Source organism: Scomber japonicus, chromosome 3 (genome assembly GCF_027409825.1).
Source record: "Scomber japonicus isolate fScoJap1 chromosome 3, fScoJap1.pri, whole genome shotgun sequence".
NCBI lineage: Eukaryota > Metazoa > Chordata > Actinopteri > Scombriformes > Scombridae > Scomber > Scomber japonicus.
This window is the reverse complement of record NC_070580.1, coordinates 31,951,392-31,961,584: the sequence shown is the minus strand read 5'-3', so window position 1 is coordinate 31,961,584 and position 10,193 is coordinate 31,951,392. Positions and strand designations below refer to the sequence as shown.

Here is a 10,193-nt window from a genome sequence, read left to right as displayed (position 1 = left end):
ACTGTTCAGTGACAGACTAACTTCACAATATAGGTCAAATGTTAAGAAGAGGCAAGAAGAAATCTGACCTCTTAACATTTAAAGACTCTTAAAACGATTCATGAAAACAGACAAAACACCTGTACATTTATGTATTATTTATTAATATTATACCTTAGTTTTGTAACATGTTACTAAACAATGCGACATATATTGTGTAAAATGAAGCTTGTGTAAGATTTCTCATGTGCGTCAAGTCAGCTATAATAGACTTCCGGTTTTGTTCTTGAAGCTTCAGAATAAGAGCGGAAGATTTTATACTTTGAGAGAAAGGAACATTTTTAATACTTTGTGGTGTGAGATCCATATAAAAAGAGACATAGTCATATGTTTGTCTTGTTAAATCAACTTAGTCACCTTAAGAGATTTATTCAATAAAACACATATAAGTGAAATTTCTTCAGTACTGCAGACTGTGTGAGATCCATGACTGCGTATTAATTTTATATGATATTATTGCAGAGTCGTGTGAATTAGAAAATGCAGTTGGGAAATAGTCCATCTTAAAATATGTCTGGAGGGGACCTTTGAGTAAAGGATCTGAGTAAATCTTCCACCACTGTGGTGTGAATGGCCGTCAAGGGTTATCAAGGGTTATAGTGACAGTTTTTAATGAGGGAGAAAGAGGAGATGTCATTTTAAGGATTTTAACCAGATTACTGAACTTTTGTGTGGTAATACCATATCAGTCACACATAATTATTAAAAGTAGAATATTTTACATACATTTTAAAAAATGTCTAGAGCTTTAAGTAAAGGATCTGAGTATTTCTTCCACCACTGACAGTTTTTGATTTACGTGTGAACCAGAAGTTATTATAGTTAACCCTGATCACATATCAAGGCTTTCCTCCTAATACCTGAAAAACAAACTAAACTAAAACTAGTCAATTCTTTAAAATAAAAATAAAACCATTCAATCACTTGTTAAACTAACTAAAGCTAAACTGAAATATGTTTTTAACTACATGAAAAACTAATTTAAAAAAAACTAATGACAATTTCTAAATTATAATAACCCTGATGTATTTTTTTATTATGACATGGATAAATGTGACCGGATGTCTGATGTAAAAAACACAGGGGGCGTTTTATTTTGAAGGTCGACGCTGGAAATACTGCGTGCGTGTCTCTTGACGTCGCTGCCTCAGTTCAGACATCTGCAGAGAAGATGGCGGCGCTACGAGTCTCGGTGCTCTCGGGGAGTGGGAGAGCTCTCCTCAACGCGTCAAAAAACATCAAGACCCCCAAGGTAGGTTGACAGATAAACTGATGTATTTTTCATCTGGCACAATCTGAGTTTATAGCTGCAGATTGATTAAAAAGCGCTGTGGCGGGATGTCCTGACAGCGAGCTAGCCTTCGCGGGGTGAGACAAGGTCACTCATATTCACACATGTTTCTAGGACGTCTCAGACGACTGTGGCTTTATCTCTTTATATATATAGTCAATATTCAACTGTAGGTGCCCAGATGTCACCAATGCCTCATTTTAAATAAACGCTACTCTTCCTCAAAACTCGGTAGCCATCGTTACACGTAGCAAGCTAACCGGTTAGCTCGCCCATGATGCCGTGTCAGGTGGACGGTGTTGGTTTTAATTTGTCCTCTATCTTGTCTAACGGTGCAGGGATATACATATAAATGACAATATGTGTGCTCGTAGTGTGTGCACATGTTTCGAGTCTCACGTAAGTCATTTTGTGTTAATATTGGCTCAGTAGTTGACCTAAGCCGCATGCTAACCAGCTAGCATTTCAAGGACTGAAAGGACTTCCGGTGTTACGGTTTATCTGGTGACCGTGTTATCTTGGGTCCTCTCTTAAAAAGCCTGTTATATTATAGTTTAATGTTTGTTTCTTTTTTTTTAATACATACTCATCTGTGTTTAATATCTTAAGTCTAATTGTATTCAGCAGACATTCATCTCTCTTGTAAAGTCACCAGATAACACGGCCACCATTTAAACCGTAACACCAGTGGAGAAAAGACTGATAAGATACCCAGATGCTTCAGTGAAAGTTAAAATGCAGCAGTGTAAAAAAAATACTGTTATTAGTAAAAGTCCTGAATGAAAAATCATACTGAACTAAAAGTACATAAGTATCAGTACTAAAATGTAGATGAAGAACTAGTTTTGTCTCTCTGACTGACACATTAATGTGTATATATATGTATTTGTATTATAACAAAAAGCACTGTTACTGCTTTGTTTTATAAATTTTACATCTGAGAAGCTGAGTAGAGTAAATGTATTGGCTTGGAAAATGTCTTTAACGTCTGATAAGATACTCAGATGCTTAAATAAAAGTATAAATTCAGCTGTGTAAAAAGTACTTCACTATTAGCAAAAATTCTGAATGAAAAATCCTGCTAAAGTAAATAAATATTAAAGTAAAAGTATTCATTTTATCCCTCTGACTGATACATTAATATTATACTGTTGTATGAACTTTTCTTTCTTTTACTTTAGTAAATAAGTATCAGTAGCAAAATGTAGATAAAGTGTTACAGTTTGTTTGACTCTGACTGATATAATAATACACATGACATCATTAAGTTATTAAAACTAAAACATCAGCGTGTGAATGTTGTAGCTGCTCTTTTTCTTTCTTTTAAATCTTTACATTTGAGAAGCTGATAAGAACAAATGTCTTTAGTTAAAGTTTAATTTTCTGCTGATGGACTATTGATTACTTGAATAATCTTGTTGCTTTAGCTCTGCTTGTCATGGTGGCTGCTGATCCACACGTTTCTTCTTTTTCAATATTGCTTTTAATTATAATTTTTTAACACATTTTGCGTTCAGTTGAAGTGAGAACAGCACATTTTAAAGGAGAGAAAAGTGTATGACATGTATAGAGCTGGGCAGTATGGCCAAATATGTATAAAAATGTTAATTTATTAGTATTATAATTATATTAAATAAAACCTGGTTGTGGATCTAAACTATTGATTAAGGACAGAGCATGACAAACACTCACTAAACAGCAGAAGATTACTCACATCTAAGGTAGAATATTCAAAACAATCACAATGACAATCTTTTTCCAACAAATATGGATACAAGTAAAATGAAATAAAACCCTTTTTCCTCAATAAAATAAATATCTTAATAGAAAAGTTTAGCTCTTATATATGCGACGACTCAGATTAGAAAGTTAGATACACATAAGCAGACATTTAGCTGTATTCTTTATTACAACAGCTATTTACCAGATATATATTTAAATTTAAACTCTCCTGCTTTTAGAAACTTTCTCTCTAATCTAACATGATTACATGATATTCATATCTGCTGGTTACTTCACTTAACTTTTAGTAATGGCTTATCTCTTTCTCCTGCTGTGTGTGTTTTATGTTTAATTATTCCTCTGCTTCCTTCAATGATGTAGTACATTTAATAAGTATATTATACCTACAACCTAATCATTAGCTGCTTTAGCTAGCCAGACTCTCAGTTTAATATATCACACATTTATAATTCTTTAATTACGGACAATTATATTGAGATAATTACTATTATTTTGCCACATGTTTGGTGTATTGTTTTTTCTATTTACATGTTTTACATCTTATCTAAACTTGATATGAATTAGTTTGTAAATTAAAGCCCAAACTGTGTCCTGAATGTGTTGCTAGGCTGCAGGTTGAGGCTCGTGTAGCGGACCGGTGCAGCTATGTTGTCATGTGACGCCTGCTGCCCGGTTACAAAAGCCTCAGCGAAGGACAGTTTCATAAGGAACACTGTACAGAGCAAACTATAAATACTGACATCAAGATGAACTGAACCGTACTAACAGGATCCATTACTGTGATATGAAGACATACTGAGGTGAAGGTTAGGGTTAATAAAAGAGGAAAGGTAAAGCTGCTCAGGATCACTTTTAACATCTTTATCTTTGAGCTTGATAAGCTATTTTTTAAAGTTTTTATACATACCAATCCAAAATCCAGATGTTTTATTAAACACTATAATCCTTTAAGGTTAGAGCTGCTGCATCTAAAGCTTATTTTCAATTCATGTTATTTTCTCAATCGCTTGGTTCAGGAAGTTTTAATAAAAGTTAAAAATGCCAAATACAGTGTCGTTGAGTCCAGGTCGATCTCCTCACGTTGACTAACATGTTAAGACTTAAATATATTCAATTTACTCTCATAGAAGACCAAGAAAACCAGCAAATTGCCACATTAGAGATGCAAGAATCAGTGAATATTTGTCATTTTCGCTTTAAAAAAACTACATTGTTCAATGTCAACTAATCATTTCAGCTCTAATCACAATATTATAACACAGAATATTATATTATTATCAACTGTTTGTTATAGTACCGCAATTTAATATCATAGAAGACCAAGAAAACCAGCAAATATTCACATTTAAACAGCAAGCAGCATTTTTGCCTGTCTGTTATAACACTGGGATGTTTTTCAGTAAATAGCTAACAGGTGTTTTGTGCTCCTGTGTCTCCGCAGGCCAACATGTCCTTCGCCAGCCTGCCGAGGAACAAGAAGGTGGCCCTCTCGACGCTAGGCGTGGTGACGGCTGGCGGGGCCGGGCTCGCTCTGATGCTGCACCAGTCGGTCAAGGCCTCTGAACTGGAGCTCCACCCCCCTAATTACCCCTGGAGCCACGCTGGACCTCTGTCGTCTCTGGACCACGCCAGGTGAGATGGACGGACACACACACACACACACACACTAGACCAAGAGGGCACACACACAGATATTCATAGCAGGACTAAGAATTTAGGGTTATTTATTAAGTTTTCAGCCGTCAGTATTCACTTTATCAGTAAGGCCAACTATTCAAGTGATTTAGAGGCATATCATTTAACTGTAATGTCTTATTGGAGGTGTATAACTGACTGAATGCATTACTCTTATTTGATCATTACATAAATTCAGTTGAGCTATATTTTGATTTTAAAGTCATCACACAGGCACCTTCAGTCTCACATGGTAGAAAATAACATTTAGAAGATCACAGAAGTCACATTTTACAGTCTCTGTCTCTGTCTCCGTCTCTGTCTCTTTCTCCGTCCAGTGTTCGTCGTGGCTACCAGGTGTATAAACAGGTGTGCTCAGCCTGCCACAGTATGGAGTACCTGGCCTTCAGAAATCTGGTGGGAGTGTCGCACACAGAGGAGGAGGTTGCGGCTCTCGCTGAGGAGGTGAGGCTGTTTGATTGGGGCTGAATGTGGGTCTAAGAATCTGCCCCTGTTGAGTAAAATACCTGAGTATGTGTCTGGGTGCTCTTGAGCAAGTCACTGAATCCCTAATTGCTACATATATATAAAATATAAAACTCTCTGGAGATTAGTGCTCTACTTTTTGAATTATGGGAATCAAATTATTGCACTCCAGGTTTTTATAGCTAATTAATTGATATTTTGAATCATTTTAATTGTTTTATGTTCCTTAAAAACAATTAGCAGACCTGTAACCAAGACTTATGAATATATTAAATTGGATAAAGTAACAGCAATGTTCATTCATCAGCAGCTTCAAATTATAAAAATGCTTATTTCTATTTTTTAACTCTGTCCATTCATTCAGAGTAACAGAAATCGCATGTTCAGTAAAAATGGTATTAAAAAGAATGTAATTGCAGCTGTTTCATATTTGTAGTTATTTTTTGTCACATTCATCTTGTGTTGCGTCTTGTGTTCAGATTGAGGTGGTCGACGGTCCCGATGACACCGGAGAAATGTTCACCCGGCCAGGGAAGCTGTCCGACTACTTCCCAAAGCCCTACTCCAACCCCGAAGCAGCCCGAGTCGCCAACAACGGAGCCCTGCCTCCAGATCTCAGCTACATCGTCAACGCCAGGTAACACCCTCCCACCCCCCACCCCGAAAATCTGAACGCCTGCTTAGTTTAATCTGAAAGTCTTGAATCTGTCCATCTTTGATTTTTACCTGATGGTCCCTCTGTTCCCCTCAGACACGGAGGAGAGGACTACGTGTTCAGCCTGCTGACAGGTTACTGCGAACCTCCAGCTGGAGTGGAGGTGAGGGAGGGACTCTACTACAACCCCTACTTCCCTGGACAGGCCATCGGCATGGCCCCGCCCATCTACAACGAGGTGCTGGAGTATGATGACGGTAAGTAAAGACGCAGGGTGTTTTAATCTGCTGTGAGCCTGTTTTACTGTTAATCCCGCTAATGAACAGGGAGGTGTGAAGAACGGGAAAAAATAACCTGTGTAGGGAGCGCTTAAAATGTCCCATCGTACTTTTCCTTTTTTTTTATTTGATAGATATTTTAACATAAGAAATGAACAAAACAGCAGAGAATAAAAAGCCAAAACATATCAAGTCCTTCCAGGTGATTTTAGAAATGAATTAAAGCAGAATTATGACCTACCAACATAAATGATCCCCACAGCATGCAGATAATGTGCTGTGGCCTCTACCATAGAAGGGATTTGCAATATTTTGTAAAATAATTCAAACCTGAAACTTAAATACAGTAAAAAGAAGGAAGATCTACATGTGATTGTCTCCATGATGGTATTAAAAGAAAGACACAACATGCCAGTTCTGAGCTCCAGTATCACAACACAAGACTCTGTACTGTTTATTGCAATTTCAATGAAGCAATTGAGCTGAATATTACTTTGTATTTAATACATTTCAAAAAGGCGAAACCCTTTAGAAGAGTTAGAAACTCCTTATTCTGAACCAGCATGATTTTTGGCACATTGAAGTGAAGTTTGGATCAGTCTTAAGTTGATGTAGTAGCTTCAAACCTAATCAATAAAAACACTTTGATTTGTAAGTTATTTAATTTACTAGATTAGCCAAAAGTTATTTTATACCTTGATGGTCTCTGTTTATTTTTACTCTACTCTATAAATGTCACTCCAGCTGTGCCAAAGAGAGAGAGCATTATGGTTTGTTGTAGTTAAAAAAAAAAAAAAAAGTATATAAATGTTGCTGATGTTTGTTCTGTGTTTGTTGCCATAGGAACCCCTGCCACAATGAGCCAGGTTGCTAAGGATGTTTGTACCTTCCTGAGGTGGGCCGCCGAGCCAGAGCACGACCAACGCAAACGCATGGGACTTAAGGTAAAACACACACACACACACACACACACACACACACACAGAGGCACTACTGGAGTTCTGGCACCAATACCAAAAGAAAACCCCCCCCAATACCTTATTTTTTAAAGTCTCAGTGAAATGTAAGTTAGTGTCTGTGACATATTTCCCAGCGAACTGTAGTATTTGAGCAGTCTATAGTTACATAACGGACTTAAATCAAACCTTTCTCATGTGATTGGACAGATAAATATTGGGGAGGCTTAAGAGTTTAGTGTAAAACCAATCTAAAGAGGACTGTTGGCTCTACTCCACACACCACCTTCCAAAGAAGCCATATTGATTTGGAAATGAGAAAGTTTTTGCCCACTGATCTCCAAACGCACATCTCTTCCTGTCTAGCTATCTTAAAGTTCAAGGCAACATCCTCTAATGTACAGTTTTGTCTGATCAACAGTCAAAAATCTAAAGATATTCCATTTACTGTCATATATGACACAGAACAACTTCAACAGAAAGCTGCAACAACTGAACAGTTAGTATTTTTGCTGAGAAAATGACTACAGCTGTAATTTGATAGTTTTAGTTAATTTTCTGGTGATCACAGAGTTAATTAACTGACTAATCGTTGCAGCTCTAGTAGTTAGTTGTGACCTGGGTTTGATGAGCTCACAATGGAGACTTGAAATAGAGCAACATGTATGTCCATATAACCTCCAACAGCCTGTAACAGCAATCAAATAGATGTTTATTGTAGTTTGTTTGTCAGTTAACATTTCCAAGCTATAAGTAATATAAAAACAGACACACACACACACACACACCGGGCATGCAGACAAAGTTCAGGCTAAATTTGCATGTTTCATTGGTGTTTGAGGAGATTTTTAAAGGCGTCAGTCCTCGATGATGATACAGGCATTTTTAAATGTTTTTATTAATGTTTTTATTCATTTGACAGGACTTTTTCCTTTTTCAAAAATAACAACAAACACTTATTCCCTCCCACCCCAAACCCCTCCCAGGCCTACATAATTTGTTACAGATCAGTAATAACACACATCCTTCCTTCCTACCGTAAACAGACAAGCATATATATAAGTAGACAGGAAATTGAAGGGGAAAGAAAAAAGGAAAAAAAGGACACAGCAAAACAGAAAAGTAGTATTTTCAATGGATTGAGATGAGGCAGGGATGGAAAAGATGATACAGGCACATTTTACTAAAAAGTGGAAACAGGCTTTTAACATGACGCTCGCCGTGGGATTCATCTGTTCTCTTTTCATCTCTCCCTCTCAGCTGCTGATGGGCGCATCCATCCTGATCCCTCTGCTCTACTACTTAAAGAGACACAGGTGGTCTGTGATGAAGAGCAGGAAGATCGCCTACAAGCCTCCTAAGTAAACGAAATCAAACACACCCCACCCTGGGCCTAAAACTACCAGAGAGGGCTGCGTTCAATCACCCCACAACGCTCTCCTCACACAACGATCATATGGACAAAGAACAACTGACAAACACACACATGCCTTTCTAAAGGGGGTAGAGAAATCAGAGTATGTATACTATGTTTATTCCTACAGAAAATGCCTTTTTTTAGTTGTTGGCATAGATAAGTAGTCGTGTGGCAGGTTTTCCTTTTATCTGGAAAATTATGGTACAAGTTTGTGTTTTAGAGAGTTGTGGCGTTCTTGAATGCAACCCCTCCACAAAGTTATGTTTGTTTTATCTGCAACAAGTCATCGTTGGAAGCAGTTCACGTCATGGCATCTCGTGTCAGACACTTTGTCACAGTTGACTGAAAAGTTAATTGATCGTCCATCTTTGTAAAATAGTCAATAAACCACACAAGCGCTGAGAAATGGTTGCTGCATCTTTGGAACATCCTGGATATATTAAAAATCTATAATCCCTCCCTATCGTCTCCAGAAAGCCACTGCTCAGTGGATCAAACGCAACCTCTGAACCTCTGTTTTACTGTACAAAATAAATTATCTTAAAGGAAACTTTTCTGTGTGGTGGTTTGTTTTGTGTTGAGCAGCAACCTTTTCTGACACTGCCTGTGTTACTCTCATCATTTGTCTGACTCGTAGAATCTGCATCTACACTTTGTCGTGTAAATATTTAATAAACTGGTGAACTAAACCAACGTTGTTATATGGGGTTTTAATTTTTTTTTGACAATCCTGTGACTGATGTGGGAGATTGATTTGTCTCTTTCTGCCTGAATTTTACAAAACTGAACAGAAGAAATGTAGTCGATCAAATCATGAAACTACTAATTTCATTTACACATCACAAAAAACACTTCACAATATTTGACACAACCTCCACACGTAAAATTAAAGCATTAAAATTTGAAGATGTTCATTTACCCTAAATCTTCCCATTAAAGCTGCACCACTTTCATATGTAGCCTAGTTACATGTGGAGATTTATACATCACAAAAATAAAAGCGGTTGCACCACACAAGTTCAGTTTAGTTTAGTTTAGTTTATTTGGATCCCCATTAGCTGTTACCCAGGCAACAGCTACTCTTCCTGGGGTCCAAGTGTTTCTTACATGGAGATCGTTGTTTAATATTTACTGTATTATGAAGCAAGTTCAGTTTAGTCAGTATCTCTCATCCTGGACTTCTACTATCACACAGATAATGGTCAAAAGGCCTGGTTAACTCTGAATGACAAACGAGATAGATGTAACGAGACAGAATATTAAATCCTGATGTCTCTTTAATACAATCCAACAAGACATCAGGTTACAGCTCATTGTTTGATTTCATGCTAAAAGTAAGATGTTTGGTGCGTATTCATACTGCAAATAATTAAATATTAACATTTTCCTTCAAATGTATGTATTAAAATATAAATAAATGAGACAACACTCCCTTTTGAGACACATTTAATGTCTTCTTGTGCTGCTGTAGGCTCGGTTGCCCAGCTCTGGATCATCCAGCAGGGGGCACTGTTGGACTATTTTCAGAACAATTCATTTATTAATGTAGAAAATAATCAGGAAATGAAACAATAATGAAAATGAGTCCTAGCAACAGCACTAAACTTTACATTAAACTGCTCACAGAGACTTTTTTATTGTCATGCAACACACA

At 37.0% G+C, this 10,193-nt stretch overlaps 1 protein-coding gene across 1 annotated transcript; it reads left to right on the top strand.

Moving 5' to 3' along the window:
- The first annotated feature begins 1,177 nt into the window (after nt 1-1,177).
- Nucleotides 1,178-9,089, top strand: LOC128355708 (cytochrome c1, heme protein, mitochondrial). The gene is made up of 7 exons (XM_053316036.1): nt 1,178-1,291; nt 4,515-4,705; nt 5,086-5,212; nt 5,713-5,870; nt 5,985-6,145; nt 7,010-7,110; nt 8,383-9,089. Exons 1-7 carry the CDS (start codon nt 1,211-1,213, stop codon nt 8,485-8,487), a joined length of 924 nt encoding a protein of 307 aa, XP_053172011.1. The 5' UTR covers nt 1,178-1,210; the 3' UTR covers nt 8,488-9,089.
- Nucleotides 9,090-10,193: the final 1,104 nt, after the last annotated feature.

Excerpts from the sequence above, each read along its gene's own strand:
- LOC128355708 (XM_053316036.1), top strand. The coding sequence starts at position 1,211 with ATGGCGGCGCTACGAGTCTCGGTGCTCTCGGGGAGTGGGAGAGCTCTC. Across the intron at positions 5,871-5,984 it reads AGCTACATCGTCAACGCCAG|ACACGGAGGAGAGGACTACG; the intron begins GTAACACCCTCC and ends TGTTCCCCTCAG. Across the intron at positions 6,146-7,009 it reads GGTGCTGGAGTATGATGACG|GAACCCCTGCCACAATGAGC; the intron begins GTAAGTAAAGAC and ends TTGTTGCCATAG.